Consider the following 24,340-nt stretch of genomic DNA (forward strand, 5'->3'; position numbering starts at 1 on the left):
GTAAAAACATGATGCTGGGATGGCATTCTACTGAAAACTTACCTTGTTTTGTACTTATTAAATGCACTTCAACAATGTCCTATAATAAAAGTATTACTGACAGCAGGAGCAGCAATGCTTTTTGTTTACACGTTTCATTTTGTACAAGAATTTCATGTTAACTGGTCATCATTCTGTGCTGGGTGATTGTACATAAGGGAAGGAAGGAAGGACAAAAGGAGCTTCACACTGTAATAAAATTCATCTACAGTCTCAGAACTCGGAACAAACTAGAGAAAGGTGCAGCACCGCTTGACAGGTGAGAGTAACACAGCAAAGGATGCACACTCTGCCTCTGTCATGCTGGCTACTGGTGCATTTTCCTCTGCAAAATGAGAGGAAATAATTCCCACCAGAGTGCTGGTGAGACCTCGTGTTGCTGTGGAGATGCTGTGTATCCTCTAGTGCGGGTGTTGGGGGAAAAAATTGCTGTAAATGAGTAACTCACATCAGCAAGGGCCTGCTAAATAACACCCTGAAACCCAAATGCCTGCAAAAACTGCAGTTTAAATTACAAAGTACTAGCATTTTACAAATATGTATTTAATCTTCATTTTGACATACTGGTAACATTTAGAATACAACCAAAGCTTCTGCAAGTTTACTTCTGCTACAAATATTCCACTGCAGTTTAAATTAGGGTTTTGTCAAGAGGTCTCTGAACAGGTAAAGAAAAGGTTATGGTTTGAAATTAATGGAACCTCAACTAATATCTAACAATTTAATGACTTCCATTACCTAATGGACAGCTGGACATCACAAAGAGACGTTTTCCCCATCCAGCCAACAACTGTTCAGGAACACTGATGATAAAGAGAAGTTTTTACAGATCTTAATCCTGAGTAGGGATCCTAATGAGAAATGTCACCCCTGAATTTTCTGAACCTCCCCAGAATCCAAGGGGAAAAAAAAAAAAAAGTCAACAAAACCAATGCATTCAGAACAACATTTGCCCTAATCTGGAAGTGGACTCTCAGTAAAAAAGAAAAACACCCTGAGGCAATTTTGGAGCTGCTCAGGGCCAGAAAGAAAATCAGAAGGAAAACAAACCTCTCCAAAACCTCAGCAACCTCAGAGGGATGCAGTATTTTACTGCAGGGATGTGATGAGAGACATTTGCTGTCCCCATTGAGAGGATGTTGCTAGCAGAACATACAGGCATGAACAAGAAAAAAGTGCTTGGGTATTGTGAGTTTCTTTCCCTGCTTGATTTAGACACAAAATCTCCTGCAGCACCAACCTGTGACAAAAGGAAGTACAACACAACCCTCACTAATGTATCCTCACAACTGGCCTGTAATGTTGGAAATAGGAACTTGCTCAATGAAAAAATAATGAATCGCTATAATTAATATGTTTTACAATAAAGATATGTTCAGCACATCAGTGAGCTGTTAGAATAAAGCAACTCAGGTTCCAGAGTGACAAGGATACATGACTGTAAATGAGCACAAATATTGAAATGAAGACATTTACTTTCCAGAACAGATAGCTCTATAGACTCATGTATTTAAACTGAAAGAAAAATGGACTAAACTAATGAACTTTCAAAGCTGACAACATTTTACTTTGTCAACAAGAAACCCACATGTGCATGGACATACACACACAAGTCAGACTGCTAACACCTTTAATTTTTGCTCAGTAAGTGGACACACTGTTTTAGAGAATCCCATCACACCAATCCTTCACATGCACTGAGCCCACACACTTCTACTTGGAAAATTTCTTGTTTTAATGCATTTTTGAGTGTGTGGCAGGACAGCAGCTCTCCACAAAGGCAAGAAACTTTCTGAACAACCTGCTTGGTAGAGACTACAACAAGCCTTTCAAAATACAAACATGTTTTAACCAACCAGAAGGAAGTTCAGGTTTGGCTACCAGAGACTCTACTCACTAAAGTACTTGTGATAATTTTCTGAGGTTCTGGATTTGCACTGCACTGGAGTTCCTGTTATGTTCCACAGCCTCACTACGGTACTTGTGATGATTTTCTCTGCTATTTACCTGCTCTGGAATTGCAGTGCACTAAAATTCCTGTCATGTCGTACAGTATTTTCTCTTAAGTTTGACTTCAAACAACGTTTTAGAGGAGTTACTGAGCTTTCACAGATCTTACTCTAGCCTGTAGCGAGTGTTAGTGTCCATTTTTAATTACATGACAGACTTATTGACAGATGAGAGCAGCTGAACCTCTTGGCTGCAGTGGTGGGTGCTGCTCAGTGTCGGGAGCAGCCCAGGGAGCAGTGTGACCTCACAGCCCCATCCTCCTCCTCCCTGAGAGGGTCACTGCAAATGCTCTGTAAGCCAAGAGGAGCAGCTTTGAGCAGGTGGGAGAGGTGCCTTACCTTGATGACGGAGGCCCCAGCCCTGGAGAGGGGGCTGTGCATCTGCGCCGCCGCTGCCATGTTGGCGATGGTGTTGAGATGGTTCATCTGGTTCATGGCCATGGCCACCGAGGCCGGGGGGAGGCTGACGGGGAGCAGGGGGTGCGGCATCATCATGAAGGGCAGGTCTATCCCTGCGGAGAGCACGGCCACGTCCCTCGGACACCCTGTAGGGCCCATAACCCCCCTGCCACATCCACCACTTCACTGAGACACCCTGTAGGACCCACGTCCCGCTGGCACATCCACCACGTCACTGACACACGCTGTAGGGCCCATACCCCCACTGCCACATCCACCACGTCACTGACACACGCTGTAGGGCCCATACCCCCACTGCCACATCCACCACGTCACTGACACACGCTGTAGGGCCCATACCCCCACTGCCACATCCACCACGTCACTGACACACGCTGTAGGGCCCATACCCCCACTGCCACATCCACCACGTCACTGACACACGCTGTAGGGCCCATACCCCCACTGCCACATCCACCACTTCACTGAGACACCCTGTAGGGCCCACGTCCCACTGGCACATCCACCACGTCACTGACACACCCTGTAGGGCCCACGTCCCACTGCCACATCCACCACTCACACCCAACAGCAGTACATCCTAACAATTCCAGGGTTCCGTAGGCATAACTGTCTGTGCAGCCCAGGAAAGGCTGGTTTGTGCTGGGGAGAGGAACACACAGCTGGGGAGTGACACAAAATGAATGTACCAGTTCAGTGATCTCCTTAGTAAGAGAAATAAAGAAAAAAACCCCCCACAAAACATGCATATAATTTGCGTGTTTTCCAATACATCAGATGATAATTTATTAATAATTTTATCTGATCATACACTCCTACCAACTCCTCTTCCTATTACCACTTCTCAGCAATGTCACACTAAATCCTTATACTCTCTTTTTTGAATCCAGGAGGCTGTGGCATGGACTACAGACACCACTGAACGATTGTACAGAAGGTTTGTGAACTGCAACATGTAATGAGAGGTTAAAATTGTTGCCAGAGGTTTTAATTTTCAAAATGTCACTTTAAATTGTCTTCTGCTACGGATATAAACCAATATAAGAAGGTATGAAATTTATTTGGACGAACTTGCAGATCTTGACATTGCCAAAAAGGTGAAGTTACTGCTAGCAAGAATTGGATTCTCATACTTCATTAATATCCATTTCAGCATGTATATTACTTCTTGTATTTAGTAATGACTGCACTGGAAAGCAAGACCAAGACACCAACTGACTCAAAAAATTGTTCCAGGTTACTGTGCATTCAAGAGCTCTTTAGAGGAACCACTTGAAGATAGCTACTTTAGGGCCAAAATTAATTTCTCAGAAAAAAGAATAGGATGACTCATTCTGCCAGACTAAAATGTCTTGCCATTTTTCTAAATGACATTTAGATTAGAAATCCTCATCAAAAAAATTCAGGTGTAAGTATTAAATAACACAAACATAAAGCTAGTCATTACCACTTACCATTGAGATTGTTTATTGTTAAAAAGTTTTTAACTTTTGGCTCTATCCTAACTATTTTAAAGGAGAAGGCCAGTCATCATTTTGGTGTATGACAGAACTAACAATAAAAAATATCACTGACTGACATATCTTATGTTATTCCTATAGAATTTGACTCCAGTGATATAAAAACACCACGGTGCCCACCAGGAAAGGCAGAATTGCACTATTCCCAGCTCCCACACTATTTCTGTTTAACATGAGCATATCATGATCAACAACTGTGATGTCTAATGACTCACTCTCTATTTTATATGATGATCCACGCCAATATTAATTATGATAGGCAATAAGCAAGGCCCACATACATCTCCCCTCATTTCAAACCACACTGAAAATCCCCTCCAGTGCCTGCATCCATAAGCCTTTGTTCCCCTGCAGATCTCCCTTAACAGCCCAATAATCTTTCCTCATCCTCTATAGAGTTCCAAAACTCCCAGACACCATCTGGCCACATTGAGTTGTATGTCTACTTAAAGTCCAATTGACATGCAAACTAAATGCAAACTACAAACAGAATTTAACAGCACATCACCAGTTTTAAGACACAATCCGTCAAACATTTCGGAGGACTATGAGGAAAATATATCCTGCACTTGCAAATCGTTGGGCATAATGTCTGACATCCAGTAAACCCTTTAACAGCCTATAGACATTCACCTACTACTACAAAATCCACTGGAAAATATCCTTAAGAGCAAAGAACATAGTATGCCTGTCTGTAAGAGAAATCCAGGTATTGACTTATGCAAGAATATAAAATGAAGGGATAAACTACAGAGAATTGGACTTCTAGGACCTGGTGATTTTTGACTACTGGCACTTGACCCAAAATGCTCAGGTCCATACCTTCCCACAAACAAAGCAGACACGTTTTGTAGGAGTCACTTCAATAGCTTTGATTTACTCAAGTCTGGGGCCTGACAGAGGTAGCAATGAACTGACTACTCCTCAAATTGTGTAAGGAGCCAGAAATGTCACTCATCCACTACAACTAACACTAAAAATCAGCTTTCAGAACTTTCAGGTTGAAGAGCTTGAACAAGCAACAAGAGTTCATAAATAATGAGCTTTTCATTCTTCATCCATCGTCAACCACTGGAATAACTTTATTCCTCACTAATTTTTAAAATGTTAATCCCAAACGTCTCTCTTGGAAAATGTTTTACTTCCCTTCCTTCCCTCTTTGGGCACAAAGAAGGGGAACTGATGGCTTCCCACCTGCTCCCTTCCTAAGGGAAAGAAAAGAGATGGCTTTAAAGGGAGCTGTAAGTTCCAAATCCAACCTGTGTCATTTTATTCCAGTTGTTTTGGATAGCTGGGTTCAGTGGATGACCTTTTTTAACCGGACATTTTGCATTTATTCCTTGCTCTCCTATTTTATTTGGTGGGTCAGCATTTTCATCTGGAAGAGAATTTTCTCACATAGCTAAAATTTTAAGCAAGTTTATGATTATTTTCCCTTTCATTCCAGGCCATGGAAATGTCAAGTAAAGATTAGCAGTCCCAAACCCAGTAGTGAGTGACTATTCCAAGAGGGAATAGTCACTTGGACTTGGACTGATCCCAGAGGGTGGCTTGGACATGAGGCTCAAGTGCAGCCAGCAGTGGAAGGACTGACCCTCCTGTCACTCACGTGTCTCCCATCATTTCCCCCCCCTCCCTGAGGCTGGGAAGGAAGGCAAGCCCAGCCCCAGGGGGGCTCCAGGCAGTTTTTTCCCAGCAGGATCCCAGTACGTACTGTTGGTGAGCAGGTGGTTCTGCTGGAGAGGGCTGAGTGGGTGTGCACTCCCAAGGCTCGACTGCCCTGACAGTGTGGGGTGGCCAATGCTGTGCTGGGATCCTGTCGTAATGGGAGACTGGAGCTTGTCTTTATCCCAGGAGGATTCACTCCCACCTGCAAAACAGGGCACAACAAACCATGAGTGGCATGTACGTTTATTTAGAGACATTTTGCTTGGTTAGCAATGAGCCAACACTCCTTACCACAGCTGAGCACCTGGCACAGGCACAGCACCTGGAACCTACACCTGAATTTTTCAAAAGCTAAATTAATAAATAAGCACCAGGGAAAAAAATATTTTTAGATGCTTTCAGCATCACCAGCTTTCAAAACACTGGTTTCTGGAAACAGGAAAAGCTAAATGTTTGAGGATGAAATCATCAGTCATGATTAAGTAAATTATCAGAACAGGAACATCTGAGAGGCTGAGTCACAATCTCCTGCTATCATAGGACATGAGGCCACCAGTCCCTGCCAGAGACCCATCTGAGTCCACCCTCGTGCTCATCAGGTCTCTGCACTACCAATCCTGGAGGCACTCGGCCATTCCCTCCCTCCAGTGACACCACATTCCAGCTGAAATTCACTCCTGAAGAGCTTACAACAGTTTATCCTCGAGCTTTGTTATCTTTGAGCTTCAGTAGCTCCCCCTCCACTGCTGGGCTTGACCCTGGGGATGCCCCATGTGAAATCCTTCACTTGGCTGGGTTAAATGAGCCGGCCACAGGCTGTGCTTGGAAATCATCAATATTCAGGAATTTCAGCTTAGGAGTCCAGATATCTATTATGCACAGTAATTACTGTCTACAGCAAACACAAAGTCTAGAAAACTGAGCACTTGATGTCTCGAATCTCTGTCTGGTCTGCTGAAGACACAGTGTTCTGCAGCAATTTTACAGACTGTAGTTTTTTCAGTATTACACACTTGCATAATAAATTCCTTTTAAACAGCAGGTTAAGTAGAGCATGTTAGTGAATTCCAAAATACATCTGGTCCACAAAACAGAACACCTAAAAAAAGTTAGATTGAACATTTCTAGAGTTAAAAGGTATTTTAAGATCACCCCCCTCTCAGGTACACCCCACACTGTCACTTAGATTATCGATTGTTACAAAAACATGCAACTGCAGTATTGATTTTGTTTTGAATTTATGAACAAGAATCTCAATTAGAGTAAGTAAATAGATTACTGGAGTGCAGCAGATAAAGGCAGAAAGCAAAAAACCATTTTAATTGAATATGAAAGTAACAGAGAGATTCCATTCTTTATGACAACACTTGGCTAATAAACATGATTAATACTGCTAAATGCAAAAGTTTGAAAGATCAGTGATTGAGAAAAAAGGAAAACACTCCATCATTTTAGCACTATGTCCAAGTATGAATTACCTTCCTATAAAAGAGTTGTAATTTGTAAAATGATGAGTAATACACTGACAAAGAAAGATACACTAAATTATGCCATGTGATATAATATAGCATGGTGTAGTGCAGTAATTAGAACTACTACAGTTGAGGCTGTGTCAGCATCTTTGTTATTTAATATACTGTATATCGGCTCTTTCAAATAACATTTGACTGCTATATAGTGTAGAAGTCGTTCACTTTGACTATCGTGAATCTGGGGTGGTATTATTTGGTGTGTTTCACAAGTTAAATGTGTAATTTACGAAGGACTTTCTGAGGAAATGTCAAGCATTTGATTTTATCTAGTGAGTTTTGATCTTCTCCATATGATTTGTCAACAAATTTGACACTTACACTCTATTCTTCCTCAAAAAATGCACATACTGTTCCATGAATTTTTTGCTCAGGAACAGATTTTGTAGCTGTAACTTCTCAGATCAGGGCACTGGCCACAAAAATCAGGCCCAAGACAGTCTGACGGAGATTCCTGAATGAAGAGAAAAAACTGAGCCTGCATCTGAGAAAGTTTCCCTCTCCCCGTGTTCCTCTGCCCCTGGTAGTTCCAGCCCTGAACACAGACGGTCTAAACTCAGCTCATTTAGTTAATTCTGGAAGTTTCTCTTGACTTTCAGAGCCTCATGGCCCTGAGGCTGCAGTACCAGAGCCCCACCAGTTCGCTGAGCCCAGCTCTACAACCACTGCACATTCCCGAGGAAAATTCCATTATTCCCAATTTACAGATGGAGAACTGCCCTGTGAAGAAAAACAACTTGCTTAAGGAAACCCAGGAAATCTGCAATGGAAGGGGAAACCAAATTTAAATTATGTCACACAGTCCAAATCACTGGACCAGTTCTCCTTACAGATGGGGACAATAATAACTTTTTCCCTCTGCAAATTCCACTTGTAAATCTGCTCCAGTATTCAGTGCCAGCAACACAAGAATAAATTGCAATACACTTATCTCTACAGACCATTCCTGTATTCTTATGTTCCCTATCACTTCTCCTTAGAGAAAGAAAAAAATACAGCCAAGTGTACGATGTATAATAAAAGTGGGTGTTAAATGAAATACATCCTTAGCCTGCAGTACCCCACAGATAACAGCTCCATCTCTCCATCTGGACTGCATTTACTATGGAGTAGGAAGTCTCTTAAAAATAAAATAATAATTAGAACAGTTTTACCTAGAACTGCTCAGGTGTGGAGTGTTTTATAAGGGCAGGGTGATCAGCTGCAACTGGGAAACCTGAGGGGCAGAATTAGGAAGTTCCTCCCCAGTGAGGAAACTGAACTGGAAACAAGTCAGGGCTCATGGTCCTGTTCCTGTGCCCTACACCACACAGAGCTTTGATTCATCCTACCCACAGTCCATTTGCACAGCTAAAAAATAACCATTTTAAAAGAAAATTTGCATTCTTCCCTGGAGCATCTATGCCCATAGGGTAAGAAAAAGATTACATATAAATGTCCAGCAAGCCAGAACCAAATTCACCATGTAAAGCAAGTATGTAACATGCAAACCTGTGGTGATATACTCAGTCCTTTAAATGCCACGCAATGTTAAAAAAAGGTATTTCTTTTTGAGCACACGATTTTCTTATTTGGTGACACAGCTGTCAGCATGTTTGATCAGCAAATACATAGCTGGCATGCAACATATCAATGTGTATTTTCAAATTCTTTGTTGCCATAACAATTAGAAGTGAATACATCCAGAAAAACTGAATCCTTCTTAATGCTTCAAATTCGTGTTTAACCACAATTTTTCAGATTTCTGTTCATTGCCATTTTTTGTCCAAATGGGTGCCATCCATAAAGCAAAGATGTCACATTTTGATTTTAATTTTTTTTTCTAATTTTCAATCCTGTCTTTTGTATGATGAGTTTATAATATATACAGAGATGTTATTTCAAGTGATTTCTTTTAGGTATATAAAACATAAGGGGGAAAATATATAGAAAAAAGCAAACATACACTACTAAGAAAAATGAGATAAAAGAGCAATGGGACCTACCTCTTTTATATGAAGAGAAATACAACTTTTTATTTATTTTACATGAGAAAGAATATTTCATTTTAAAATAGTAGTAACTTGATACATGAGTGTCACAGGAATATTATTAGAGCACCCAGAAGTCTGTTATTTGTCAAAATGCCAATACATCATTTATACACTTTACCAAAAGCTTTACGTTTGACACTCTTACCCACTACCCACATGACCTTGCCTCCAACAGATAAAACTGAAGGACAGAAAGGTAATTTTTCCTTATCTTGTTTGCATTCTGGTCGATCTTGTCCCAGAACAGATTGTACTCAGCATTAGAGAAGGGAAAGAGAGACGAGGACCTGTCCCCCCAGAGCTCTGATGCTTCGCAGGTGCACGCACAGAGCTCGTGGGTACCTGACCACAGCCAGGATAAAGGGGAAGACAAGTCAGGGCTGCTTCACCCACCCAGTTCAGAGCACACAGCAGAGGTGTGGTGCAAGCTCTGCTCTCAGATGTGCAGCTAAAAGCACAGTATGGGTTAAAGAAAGGCCTGAGTGCCTGCACTGTCCAGGGAAACGCAGTGCAGGGCACAGATGAAGATGGACTCCACGTGGGTGTGGGCAGTTATTTGTTATATCATAAATTAAACCTGGTATTTACCAGTCTGAACAGGTTATTTGAGGTAAGTTATTTCCCAGTGCATGAATCTCACTAATGTTAATCTAAGCAGAAATCAGGTGAATCTAGGAGTTAAATCAGAGGTACCACGAATAAACAGGGAAATTCAGCCCAAGCAATACATACACCTGCTGTCAGTGACAGACCCCCACAACCCCACTGGAAGGTGATTTACCATCACATACAGGTCTGTAAGTGAAGTGACTCTGCTTAAGTTTCATTTATTGGAAGGAAATGCAAGTGATAAGCTCAGCTTCATTTTTTCTGAAAATGCTGCTACTCATCCATCATTAACTTTGGGTAAGGTACCTCTTAAAGCCAAAAGTTTTCTAGCAATAAGCCTCTCTGTGCATTTCTGTTCTTCAGAACAAAACCCCAAAATCTGTTGGGTTTTTTCTTTTTTTTTGGTGAAGACATACCTGTAGTGATTAAATTAGTGTCTTGGTTTTAGGTATTGAAAGATCTCCAGAAAGCAATCAGAGTTCAATTCAGTGACAGTTTCTTTTCATTTGGTTTCAAATTCATTTTATCAGCCTTAAATCTGTCTGGTTGAGCTAAATGAAATCCTCTCTGTCAGAGCTACCTTTGAATTCCACAACCACACTGTTTCAATCTATGTCTGTCATTTTACTTTTTGTTGTGATACATTCCTGAAAAATTGAACTCCAATTGTAAAAAGCAATACCATCTTCAGTGGCAATTTTATTCTCCAATTATTTTTAAACACATTTTTCATCCTGTTGGGCATATTAAGCGTAACAACAGCTGCAAAGAAAAAAGTATTTAGTGCACTGCTATTTCAGCACTGGTAATTCCAAGTATTTCTCACCTCTAACTTCTTTCCTAAATGTCCAGCACATACAGAGCCTTTAAAAATGTTTGGATTATACAGAACCCCATTACTCTCAAAACAACACAGGCCTTTCTGCCAGCACTCCTAATCCCTGTGTTTTCTGGTGTTCCAGACTATTTTACCAATATCCCAATCTCACCCTGATATTGAGGAAAATGCTCACTTTTCTCGTCTACACAGAATATCCTCTGCACAAACATTTCCGCCTACAACTTTCAGTCAACGTTTTCGTGGTATCAACCTTTGAGTGTCCCAGGAAGATAAGATTAGGTCAGAAACAATTTTTGTCATATTTGATAAACTGAGAATCTCACTGCAGGAAGGTCAGGAAGAGACCACCCAGGTCTCATACCTGGTCACCTGTCAGTTTCCTGTCAGAAAACCATAAAACTGCTCTGGGTCAGGATTACGACCCATTTAACCCCAAATTCTGTCCCTTGTACTGGCAGTAGATAATGTTATTTACAGAGGCCACACAAGTGTGGACACTTTGTGTGGTCCCTTATTACTCCCAAATGAAATTTTCGACTTTAAAAATGGGAAGAAGATTTTTAATCAGCCCCCAAAATCATTACACCCATCTGAAAATCTAAATGGCAGATCTGCAATGCATCTAAAGCCTTAATCCATGGATTTGTCTGCCTGTGGCTATTTGGCTGTATCAACTTTTGGATTGTGCCCTACAAGAGAGCCATGAAAGTGTGTAGGGTAGGATATTAAAACTCAAGAAATCCAGTGATGGCTTTACTGGGCTACTTCCAAAAACTTATCAAGTGGTTCAGCAGATGTAATTACTGCTTAGCCCTGCCAAGGCTTTGAAATGTGCCCATTAATTCAGCAATTCCCAATCTGTCCATCAGTCAGTCATACTTAAAAAATATGTCTGTCAGGACTTAGGTGAAGTAATCTGTTGATAATTACACAATAAGAAGGCATCTGAAATCTGAATATCATTTCTAAACTTCTCGGAAAGTCTTGATGACAGGAAAATCAAAGTTTATTTCACAGCAAACAGGACATTGAAGGTAACTGGGAATATGTCAGAATATTTGATGCCAATTTAATTAAGAACAATTAATTCCAGGAAGATACTTTTTGAGAAGATAAAAGCAGAGCTGCAATATTTATCTAGGAACCTAACCATCCCTCCCAAACCATCGACTGCCTCCTTTAAAGTGAACAAAGAAACAAGAAGGTGGTAAATGAAATGTGTTCTGAGGTTTCAACGTGCTGATGGATGATTCTGGTGCTGAAGCACAGCCCCAGATGAGCCTCCTCAGTGCCAGTTACCTTGGCAGCTGTGGCTGTCCTTGCATGGGCCTTTCCAGCCAAAACGAAATCTCACCATTACAGCCAGGTGCTCGGTGTCCAAGGCTCTGAACAGCAGGAAACCTGTTCTCCCTCTCACACCACACAGAGCCATTCATCCCTGCAAACTCTATCCACAAAAATGCTCCTAAAACACAACCAAGAATTTTCTACTGTTTTCTGTGACCAGTGTAGGTGAACAACTGGCTGCAGCAATTCAACTTCAGTATCACCTTCAGTACCGGCAGCTGTACTCTGGAACACCAAATACACCTCAGTGATTCAACTTCCAACCACAGCACCCTGTGAAAGTTACATTTAACAAGACAAAACATCAGATTGGCAGAAATTTAGACATGAACTCCTATAAAAATTGTCACTAAAATGCACTGGTACTCACAAGCACCTCTCAGAGCTAGATACCTGTACCTGCACTGTATGAAAAACCACCTTGTGTTATTTGAAGGTGTGTTTTGGGAGGATTAACTTGGCATTTGTTGTCTTCCCCTGACATCTCCTAGTTCTTGTGGTGGATTAAATACTAAGTTATGAAACTCTATTCAGTTTCTTCTATAGAACGTGAAGTACATTTTTAGTAACAACTGCGTGACTTTATTGCTATTTATTTTTCTATACAAAGATAAGAATGATGTACTAGAACATGGTATCTCTTCTGGTTTAGGACCATCAACAAAAAACCTGTATTCTACTGCAGGACCACAGCCTGCCTTCAGAAACACATTCATTTCACAGAGAGAAAGAAGGTCAAAATTCTGGTCTGTCATGTTTTTATTACTGTTGATGATGCACAAGCCAGAAATAAAACAGCTTAACTTTCAGATCTTGAATACAGTTTGCAGGGCTGCCTGCCAGAAAGGATAAAACATACATCCTTCTGAACTCCACCACTGCAGCCAGCAAGCGGGGAACCAGGATTTGTATTCCAGTGATGATCATCACCCATAGCCTCACTCACCACAATTTACAATTTTCTGTCTTGTTTCAAATTACTTAATATTCTCCCATATTTAAGAACATACTGAAAGAACCACTGAGATACATCTACTGTGTATTTTTACCATGACTGTAACTAGGCAGATAGTTTAGTTTGACCCTGAGAGGCTTTGAGAATATCTTGACATCCAGGGCAGACAGGTAACTGTTACAAACCCAGGTTACTTGAGCTTCAACAATTCACCATTTACTATTTCTTTGAAATAATTATTAAGAACAGTTCAAGTTACAGATGGCAATCTGCTGAGTTAATCTGCAGTGACATAAATGGATCATGTATTTATAATCTTCTCAAAATCTCCTAATACTAAAAAATTACATATAATACAAAGTATAGAATAAAGTCTGTGGCCTTAACACACACCTGGACAGTCTTCCAAACCTCCAGCATCTGCACCAAACTCACTGGAGATTTTACCAGAGAATGAGAGGCTGCCAAGGGATGCCCAACACATTTTTATGTAGAAGAAGGGCTCTAGTGAGATTCAGTGTCACAGTCCCAGTTTCTACAAAGGATCAGTGAGTGCAGCCTCTTGCACAGTTCCACCAAGCTGTGGCAGGATGGGACCTCTGGCCAGGTACACATCCATTCTGAAGGTGCTCTGTTTCTTACATCTGACAGTCAATCCCTTGCACTAAACACTTCTGATTTCCAAACAACTGAGAGCGCTGCCAGAACCAAGAGAGCCCGTGAGAAACCCAATCCACACAAAAGGTCAGCAGGGACATCTACTGTGTTCCACTTAATGCCAGCCTAAAAATAACACACAAAACCCCCCTGGAACTACTTTAGCAGCCAACTTTGTACTTCCTTCCCCAACCACTTTCATTTGTGCTCACAGTAATATCTGAATAGGTTCCTACCACAGCACTTGGACATCCCACACATCCAATCCATCTTTGTTTTTCAGAGCATTTTTCTCCTTCAGCAAGCCTGGCCACTGGGTATTCCCATCTCCTCCAGGAATACCAGTGGGAGTTTTGCATTAGATTCTCTAAGGAGAAGATCAAACCCCTAGAAATCATCAACAATGTCAAATAAACCATTCAAGAAAATACATCCGAAACTTGTTATTGTGTAAAGGATACTCTTGTCTTCAAACTAGCATTTCTTTCTGAGCTATATAAAACAATAAATAACAACTACTATCAGAACAAACATTATTAAATTGTTGATATCAATACCTGATAAAGTGAAAATACTTCTTAAGAAGAGAAAGTGAGAGGTTTCTGCAACAAAACAGAATAGCACAGTGCCAAGCTAAACTTAACTAAGCTTGAGGTTTTGGACAGGATTCATTTCTGCTTGTGGTATAAGTATGCACCACCTTGATTATCATTTAAAAAAATATTGACAGCTTGCCTTCTCATACCAATGCCTGGTAACAAATTCCAAATGTTTTGTCACATTTCTTGTGAGCAATGCCATCTGCCAGAGGTGGCATTTCATGGCTGTTTACCCTGACTCCCTCCAAGAATTCATCTGCCACTATCTAATGCTGCCTGAATAAAGGGGATTAAGACTCTGATGCAACAGAGACTATTGATAATTTGGTATAATTGGGAAGAAATGAAGATAAATGAGGTTGAGGATGGAGAGGCAATTAGTTGAGCTGCCTGTACAGCTGTGTTCTCGGCCTGGCTCCCCTGGCCTTTTCTTTGGTGAGGTATGTGCAAATTAAATGTAATGACAAATACACTCTTCCCAAAGCTCTTTAGTTTGCAAAGCTTAAAGATCTGTTTTTCACTTCTGAGATTCTGGGCAGTTTTCTGTTTAAAAAGAAAAAGGACAGAGGATCCCACTCTCTGCTGAGGTTTTTAAAGAGATGCATTTTGTCCCAGCACACCTACGGCAAAGTACCTGTGGTTCCAGCTCAGCATTCCCAGCGCTCCAAAGCCCAGGGCTTTGTCCAAAAAGTGAAGGATTCTGCTCCCTCAGTGCCACAGACAGCCTTGGTCATTCCACAGCTCCAAATGTCTTCATTACCTCTGTTCTGCAAATATCCTCTACCCACATAATTGGTCAAGCAACAACCCCAAACCATGATCCCCCCTAAAGCCAAGCCCCACAGTTTGCAGATGAACCTCCACTTTATAAATGATGCCAGTTTTTAAAAATACTGGTCCAAAAAACCTTTGAAACTTCTAAAATACACATTTTCCTCTACAAAACATCTTGGAAGTGGTAAGATTTTTTAGTCATAATACAAAGACAGCTACTCAGATAAAAGCCTTAGTTCTAAGCTACATTATTCAGGTGAGGCCAAGTAATCAAGCTTGAATATCTTGGAAGATATTTAAATCTCAAGTGAACATGGTCAGACTACAAACCTCCAAATTAGAGGGCACAAATCTGCAGTCTGATTTGCAGTTCTCATTTCAAATATACTGAGATACGTTCATACATAAACATGTAGAAATGCACCCATATGGGGTTTAACATAAATGTAAAGTAACATACATTTGCCGCAAGAAATGCCACTACATGTTTCACATAAAACTCTAACAGTTTTTCATAAATGTCAAATAATGCAAGATCCCTTTTAGAAAGAAATCCAGTATTTGCAGAGGCAGCTTTGGCTTACAGACATGTTTGCCCAACTACCCAGCACATGTTAATTTTCTGGTTTCATGTACAGGTGATTCTATCCTAGTTAGGTCTTAGATGAAAGGCTTCATGAAACTGCACTTTTTTCTGCATCCATGCTGTCTCCAGTTATTTAAAAAAAGTATTTTATGGATTACTTGAAAAATGCTCCTTAGATAAAGACAAAAGCCCAGTATCAGTGCACAGAAGAGATTTTAGAAGCCAAATGTTACGTATCTTAAAAGATTAACAATTTAGTAGATTTATTTTGTAATGAATTGTCAATATAGCTGCTTTTTATTATACAATACAAAGAGTACAGTGTTTCTTGTAAATTCTCAAAGCTAAAATCACTTGAAATTATCTCTTTTCAGCCTCACAGAACTCCTGCAAAATCCAGTGATTTTCTGCAGAAGAAAAACCTTGCTCAACCTCAACAGTGTGCTCTTCCCTGCGACCTGGAGGTCAACCAACATTTCAATTTAACTCTACCTAATGTACTTTTTCATTTTGGATTAGGTTTCTACAAATGCCAAAAAAAATAGCTCACTTTTTATGAGATAAACATGCCAGGATGAAAAAAAAAAAAATTATACTTACATTTATTTAAATCGACCTTGTTTTGCCTTAGTGAGGCTGTAAATTTGGCTGAGGTTAAACTGTTCCTTTCTGCAAAACCAGGTTTTAGCACGTAGCTCAGAACAGTGATTTTTTTGTTAGTCTGCAATATTCCAAGCGCATACATTACACATGTGAAGAGCCCGGTCTTTCCCAAAACCCTCCTCTCCTCAGCTTTTGGGAACTCCAGGAAGCCTGGCCTGATCCCTCCCATCTCATTCCTCATCACAGGTACAGCAAGAGCTGCCCTGGAGGAACAACCTCAGGATGGAGACCCACACTCAGCCAGGAAGGGAGGAGGATGGGGGTGCAGAAGGGAAGGGAAAGGAAAGGGAATGAGGTGGGGAGAGGGAAAAGCGGGCGATGACCCGCTGGAGCACAGGCAAAAGGAGAAAAGGTGTCCCCCCAAATTCCATGGATTCCTACACAGAAAGAGTGGTGAGGTAAAGAACTCCCACAATGTAAAAGGTAGGAAAAGGCAGTGAGAAGGAGAAGAGAAGGAGAAGAAGGAGAAGGAGAAGGAGAAGGAGAAGGAGAAGGAGAAGGAGGGAAAAAGGAAAAAGGACAAAGGACAAAGGAAAAAGGAAAAAGGAAAAAGAGAAAAAAGGAAAAAGAAAAAAGAAAAATGAAAAAAGAAAAAAGAAAAAAGAAAAAAGAAAAAAAGAAAAAAGAAAAAAGAAAAAAAAAAGAAAAAAGGAAGAAGGAAAAAAGGAAAAAGGAAGCTGAAATAAACACATGAAAAAATTGACAGTGGCATGAACAGGACAAAAAGCTGATAATAAAATACTCTGTTTTCCAGGTTCATTTTGCTTGGTTTCCCCACTTCCACATGAAGACACTGCCGTAACTCCCTCTTCTTCCCTTATCACATGGCCCTTCCTCAGAGGTGAGTGCTCCTTCTCTCTCCATCCAAATCCTGCCCTCAAATCATCCAAAGTGACACGACTCACGATGACTGAAAGGGATTAGGGGAAGCTCTTCCTAAGAAAATACCCTGTATTTTTATAGAGTCCCTTCTCACTGCTGTTCAAATGCCTCTGTGGTTAACAATGGAGCTAAACATGAGTTCAGCTTTGCCTCTCTCAGTTCTGAAAATAAGAATCACCCAAGCTGAGGCATCAAATCAGACAACACCAGTTTGGACTCAATGATCTTGGAGGTCTTGTTCCAACACTGAGGATTTTGTGGTTCTATAAGAGAAAGTATACAGCACACAACAGCCTTTTGACTGCTGGAGTTTCTTCTTTATTTCTTTGTACCCTAAACTGCTCATTTTCCCATTTTATAATGGTACCTGCACCAGTATTAAATAATATTTATAAGATAAACCAAGAATTTTATTACAAAGGTAACTGTAATTTCTTAAATGCAAAGCCAGAACTGAAAAAAGAAGTAACTGAAGAAGTATTTCTGCAATTTGCAGATGATTAAATTTTGAAGGTGAGATGTTGTATAACGGCACCAACCATTTATTAAGTTGACTTGAAGAGCTGTAATTTGTGGTGTTTGACCAGCAGAGCCAGCACACAGCCGTAACTGATGATCAGGGATAATGGCCACGGATTTCAGCACATTTCCAGGGCTCCCTGCTATATGCTGAGAACAACAATATCAAAAGGTTCCTCTCTCCAGCACTGCTGGTGTCAAGGTTAATGAGCTAAAACTTGTTAAATTGATATTACCAAACTAATGACTTTTTTATAGGATACTGCATGGATTTTGACACACAGGCTAATGTGGAATATTGCTGGTCTTAATTGAATTAGAAGTTATTGCATGTATACAATTAAGATAACTAAAACTGGGGGAGCTGTGACCACACTATCATCACATACCTCATGTGCTTCAAATAATACAGAAATATAGAATCCCAGATTGGTTTGTGATGGAAGGGACCCTAAAGCCCATCCAGTGCCACCCCCTGCCATGGGCAGGGACACCTTCCACTATCCCAGGGTGCTCCAAGCCCTGTCCAACCCAGCCTTGGAAACTTCCAGGGATGGGGAGTTCTCAACCTCTCTGGGCAACTTCAGACTTTTAAATATGAAATTATTTAAATAATACAAACATTATTGTAAAATATTTTTACATCAACCACACCAAGTGTTAAGGAAAAGGAAAAACAAATGTCTGGAGTCTCCATCCAAAAGAGATGAACAAACAACAGGAAAAAAAATTTAATGAATTATATTAAAAAGCAAGGAGCTTAAGAAAAATAAATTGCATTTGTAGATGATTAAATTTTGAAAGTGAGATGTTGCATAACTGCACCAACCATTTATTTCAGTGCCATAACTGCACCTAATAAATAAAATACTTATTTTTAATGCAAACTGAAGATACACTGCTATCCTCATGACTTAGATTTTCCATTTACATAGTACAGGGGCAAGGTTTGGGCTGTAATTATTCGAGGCAGAAAGAAGAGCTGTTAGTTAGTTGGAGAGAAAATCAGTATCAGCTGTGAGCAATAGGACAATGCAAATATTTCTTCTACAGACAGAATCACTGAGTTTAAATTCAGAGAGGCTCATTAGAGATTATCCTCCCAAATATAAGATACCTGCAAGTTTCATGCAAATTCCCTTTCGTTTCAGTAGTACTTTTGTATTAAAGTTCAATTTATCACTGACACAGAAATGCCATTTAACACACAGGATATACCCAGATATGCTTGGTGTTTAAAAAGTGAAATTAAGGATCTTATTCATGCTACTCTGGCTTCTTCTAAATTACTTTTCTTCCTGGATCTAAGACTTTACAGAGAAAGGGAATAAAGTTGGACTCAGCTTTCAAAAACTATCTACTTTGTCAAAATCCAGAAAAATAGAAGAGGTGCTGCAAACAAGGTGGAATATTTCTCTAAGGATGAAATGCCAAAATCCCCCTCACATCAAATTCTTAGACAGTCAATCAACAAACAGATCTATAGGAACTTGCAAGACACTTCTTCCTACTGCCTTTCCAACTTCCATCTGAAATATGAGAAAATGAATCACAATTTAACTAATATTATAAGCTTTACAGGAAAAGGAAAAAAAAGCAGCTTCTGATGGCCCATGACATCAGTAATTGAATATACAGCTCTTACACAGTTTCACTAGTCCCGAAGTTTCATTGTCTCTATCTTTAAAACAGCCTTAAAAAGAAGAATCTATTCTAATTTTTATATTGTACAAATGTAGAACAGTCACAAACCCCCCCAATTTCCAATGTTTTAAATATCAATGCCTGTCTGATCTTAAAGGGAAGCTCAACATTTATGCCTTGTCTTGGTGATAAAGTTCATGAATATATAATGAGAGTGGAACAACTCTGCTACTGATTAAATGTCAAAAAAGGTTTTATTGTCAAATATATTGTAAATACAGAAGATATACAACAAAGAGCATTAATTGCAGATGGCTGTGTACAGCTTAAAAAATGCATGGCATCAAGACAGGAAATGCTGATTTTCAGTTTCAACTATCAATTTTAATTTACCTTCAGAATGCACCTTCAGTCAATGTGTACAGAGAGAATGAACCATAAAATGGCCAAACTCAACTGAACTAAATGCTCCGCATTCAAGGGCACATGCTAGTCTATGTCCTAGGCATACACAGCAAAATTACCCAAAATTCTGGATCTTTTACTAGAATTTCTCTAAACTTTTCTTTAAGATTTAAGAGCACATAATGTGAAAATCTGGTGAGGACAGAGGAAAGGCTGGAATATCCATCCTCAACTCAGAATGGGGTTTGACTGCCTGGGTAAATTTAAAAAATAAGAATTAAAAAATATCTGGAGTCTGTAATAGACTGCAGGTGAACACAGGTCAGCAAAACCCTGCTGCCAGGAAATGCCAGCAGAACGAGTTCCACTCATTTATAGGAGATCACTGTCTGTACAATGGGAGGAATTCTCTGTTTCTATCCCGTCCCACACTCCTGCCCAGAGCACCGGCCTTGACCGAGGCACTGCCCTGGGCTGGGGACCAGGAGGATCTGAATCACCTGGAGAGAGGCCAGGGGAGCACATGGAGAACTGAGCAGGGATGAGGAAATCCTCAGTGTGAGTCTTCAGAAGAGCAGGTTGTTCAGTGGAGGGAAGGGACAACAGGCAGGAGCTCACTAATTGTCTTCACTAGCTAAAGAACATGTTCAGTCATAAAGAGGAATAAATTGTTCTCTGCAGCCACAGAGTACAGGACAAGATGCAGCAAGGAAAGACTTAACAAGGAAGACTTCAGGAAAGCATTAGGAAAAATGGCCATGATCAGCAAGCCTATGAAATTTCTAAAATTAAGCTGGGCAACTGTCAGTCAGACAGGAGGCTGGCAGAGTTGGAGTGTGGTAAGGAAATGAGTCTGAAAGCGCTGGTTCTGATGATCCTGAACACCACAGACTGCAACACAGAGACCACACCCAGAGGCAGAGCCATCCTGCAGGGTGGAACTGTCCTGAACTCACCTGGCCACCCCAGAACTGCACCTCATACCCGAGCCAGGGGTGAGCAACATGACCCCCACCCTGCAGGTACAGCCTGCAGTGCCCACCCACAACAGAGCACTGCACTGAGCTCCTGCAGAGCTCCTACACTGCAGAACCTGCCTCCAACACACAACTGGCCAACCTGAAATACCTATTAATTAGTTCCCAGGTAGCATAGTATTGGTTGAGTTTCCAAAATAATAAAGCACTTGAAATGTGTATTAAAAATCCATGCACTTTTCCTTTAGATTACGGACAAATTAGTAGCTTCAATTATACGGTGCCAACAACATTTTCTTCTCCATGACTAAACGGACCAGGTTTTAATACTCTTCAGTGATCTTATTAATTTAAATTAACCTTCTAACAAATTAAGAATAAGAATTTCATTTGAGGAAAAGATGTCGCAGCCATGGAAATTAAAGCCTCTGGTGAATAAAGGTAAATTTACTCTTGGTCCGAGACAACATTGCTGGTCTTTCCTAATTGTAACTATAATGATCTGATAAATTGCTGCTCTTGTATACAGTCAGGGGTTGGGTTTTTTTAAAAGGAGCTAAAAACACAGACTACCCACCTGTATCTATTTTTAATTTGGTAATGACTGTACTTGCTAAAATTCTACCAAAATGTCACTCACAGCTTTGGATTCCAGCTTTTTTTAAACAGAATATGGAGCAGAAAGCATAACCTATTATGCAAAACTGTCAGATGCTTACTTTAAAATCACAGAAATAAATGCATATTCCTGATTTTCTCATGGAACAAAACTTCATTAAAGGAAAACAAAACTTGAATCTAACTGCTCAAGAGAGCCAAGGTATTCTATAAAAAGCAGTAGGGTTCTGATCTGTGTGTGTCCTGCTTACCCACACAGCCCCTGCTCCACAACTAAGGGATGCCTCGTACTCTGTGGGTGCAAGGAAAGGCAGAATTACTGGAGACCACGGTGACTTCTGTCTCATCAAATTCACAGATCAGCCAGACATTTCAACAGCACCAACTGTTGCAAGGAAAACTGCTATCGAATCTCAGCTGCAGAAATGTCAGCTCAGGGCACGCCACACAAATCTAGTGCTGAATCCTTAACTAAAAACCCACATTATTAAAATTTTGGGGGGATCAATGCTACTCCTTTAAGTGAGAAAATATTCCAAATAATCACACCACAAACATTTCTTGCCTCAAATATAAATTAACTGTACGTTAGGGGACTTTTTTTAAAAATCTGATTAAAATTGCAATTCATGAGACTCCTGCTGTTGGCAGCTGTATCACCATCAATGACATCCTTTGGGGGACTCTCAGCATGTGGCCCACATCAAAGGTAATATGCCAGTTTTCATCCTAACTTATATGTGCCTTAACAAGAACAAGAATGTTCCAGACTTTACAGTGTAATTAAAATATTGAAGTACTTTCTATTGTTAAAATATCATTGATGGGAGACTGAAGTGCACTCACTACTTAACAAAGGCAACTATCACTAATACTTGCTTTTACTGAATTCTTCACAGGATTCTTCACATCCTCACACCCTGCAATGGGAAATTAAACCAACAGAGTTTGAACATGTTACTCTGTGCCAAAATGATCAGCAGAGGAGATACTGTGGAAACAAGACTACATACAAGGACCTGGAAAGGAAAAAAAAAAAAAAAAAAAAAAAAAGGTGAAAACAGACTGTTTTTTTACTTCTTGGAAGTCACATGCCTAGATCTAAGTGTGTCTGGGAGTTTTGTTGAGCCCAAGCAGGTATAAGACTGTTGAGAGGCTTTCCTGACACAAAATCTAAGTGAAGAAGTGTCTCATGTGTGTATGACTGCTGATAGCAGATGGCTAAACAATCCAGTTTAGGTGGAACTGGAGGAACTTTGGTTTTGCTGGGAACAAAATGAAAAGGTGAAAAAAAAAAAAAAAAAAAAGAACCGAAAAAGAAAAAAAAAAAAAAAAAAAAAAAAAAAAAAAAAAGGATGTGTCAAACATTTGGTATTTTCCTGTTCTTTGGTAGCACTGTGGAAAGCCTGCAACCCCTGAGCACTCCTGGCACCCCTCACTGCCACAGTTCTGCTGGTCAGTGGATGCTGCCTGCTCCTGGGTCTGCTTTTGCTTTGTCCAAGGATGTTTTAACATCAAGTTCAAGCTGCATTTCAGAGAGGCAGACCTGGATCACTGTTTTCCCTTTCCTTGCCTTTGTAAGCAAGCCCCAGGCAGGAAGGCAGAGGTGCCTCCTCCTCCTGCCGTGGAGAGCAGGACAACCTCTCCACACTGTGTCCTTCAGCAGCCACAGGACCCAGCTAAAACATCAAAACTGGAATGGTTTTCCTTCTGAGGTGTGGGGCATCCAATTTGCCTTGGTCTTCATAAGATTTTATACAGGAAGTCTTAAATTGGGTGCATTTCTGATAAGTATCACTCCCCACAGTGCCGTGGAGTCCCTGTACCTTGCAGATGAACGTGAGATCTTCGTCTTTATGGGGACACTTTAGAGTCACCTGCTTTCCTTCAGCACGCCAGTACTTCAGCTACCACCAACAAAAATGAGAATTATAACCACAGAAAAAAATGTAGCCTTGGCTCTGGAGAGACCAAAATGATTTATGACATCAAGACCTAGTAAAGAGAGTAATACTCTGAAGGGACTGTGTGAGCTCAGAGCGCACTCACATCTTTTGTGCCCACTCCTAATTACTTCATTTACGACTGGAAAAGTGTTTTAACAGACAAAATTAATTATTTCGAATAATCCTTCTGAAATATTATATGCATTTTAATTGTATGCACCCCATCATTAATTAAAGTTCTCTACCTTTTGGTGCATTCATTCAAAGATTGTATCAGAGACAAAGCAACAATTATAAGAAGATTGTTTACTAAAATTAAAAATACATCTAAAGGGTTAACATATACACTTAAAAGTAATACTAAAATGTTTTCATTTGAGTTTTTACTAGACATTATTTTTCCACTCTTTAAAATCAATCTCTTTGTTCCAGGAACACATTTCCTGTCAATAAAATGAAAAATGATATAGATTTAGGAGGATAGGGGTCTCAGCGTAGCATCTCTCATATTATTATTCCAGTATCATCTGTTACAAAGTAAGACCAATTCCCACATCTAATTACAAACAGGATTTCAGAGTCATTAAACAAAATACATTTCCATTAGTGCTGCTGTAAGAAGATAGGGGAAAAAATGAAGATTAGTTCATGCTGCACCTCTGTTTTTCAAGCTTTGAAGATTCAGACCTCTGCACTCTGAGACTATAAATTTGTAAAGGATCTGAAAGGTGACAGACCTGTGAAAGCTCTCAATTCTCCTCCGTTTAGCCATACCATTTGCATTTTGTCATTAGTTTATCTTTTGCTGCACTTAGTTCTGATAGCAGATATGGCAAGAATCTGGAGAGGTTGTTTATGATCACGCCGTGTGCACCCAGAGGTATTTGATTTGGCATTAGGCAGGGCTGTTTAATAGATATGAATCTTGATTTTCTGTATTAAATTTGTTCCAGCAAAAGTTAGAAATCATTGCAAGGAATTCTGTCTTTATTTAAAAAAAATCCAAACAATTACTTTATGCTCTGGATAAAAAGGAACAACAGTTCTTTGACTTTGAATAAGATAACAACCAAAATATAATGAGGAAACAGACTGTGTGA

The 24,340-nt window shown here is 40.1% G+C and overlaps 1 protein-coding gene across 3 annotated transcripts in view; it reads right to left on the minus strand.

The window, feature by feature from the left end:
• DACH2 (dachshund family transcription factor 2) overlaps positions 1 to 24,340 on the minus strand; it is a 162,457-nt gene that overhangs the window by 54,761 nt on the left and 83,356 nt on the right. For all 3 annotated transcript variants that reach the window (XM_017742479.1, XM_017742474.1, XM_017742485.1), the window contains exons 4-5: positions 5,703 to 5,858; positions 2,388 to 2,560 (exon numbers count right to left, since the gene is read on the minus strand). In XM_017742479.1, coding sequence (XP_017597968.1) covers positions 2,388 to 2,560; positions 5,703 to 5,858 — 329 coding nt within the window. The remainder of the gene's footprint in view (positions 1 to 2,387; positions 2,561 to 5,702; positions 5,859 to 24,340) is intronic.

The sequence above is a fragment of the Corvus brachyrhynchos genome, unplaced genomic scaffold (assembly GCF_000691975.1).
Source record: "Corvus brachyrhynchos isolate BGI_N302 unplaced genomic scaffold, ASM69197v1 scaffold220, whole genome shotgun sequence".
NCBI lineage: Eukaryota > Metazoa > Chordata > Aves > Passeriformes > Corvidae > Corvus > Corvus brachyrhynchos.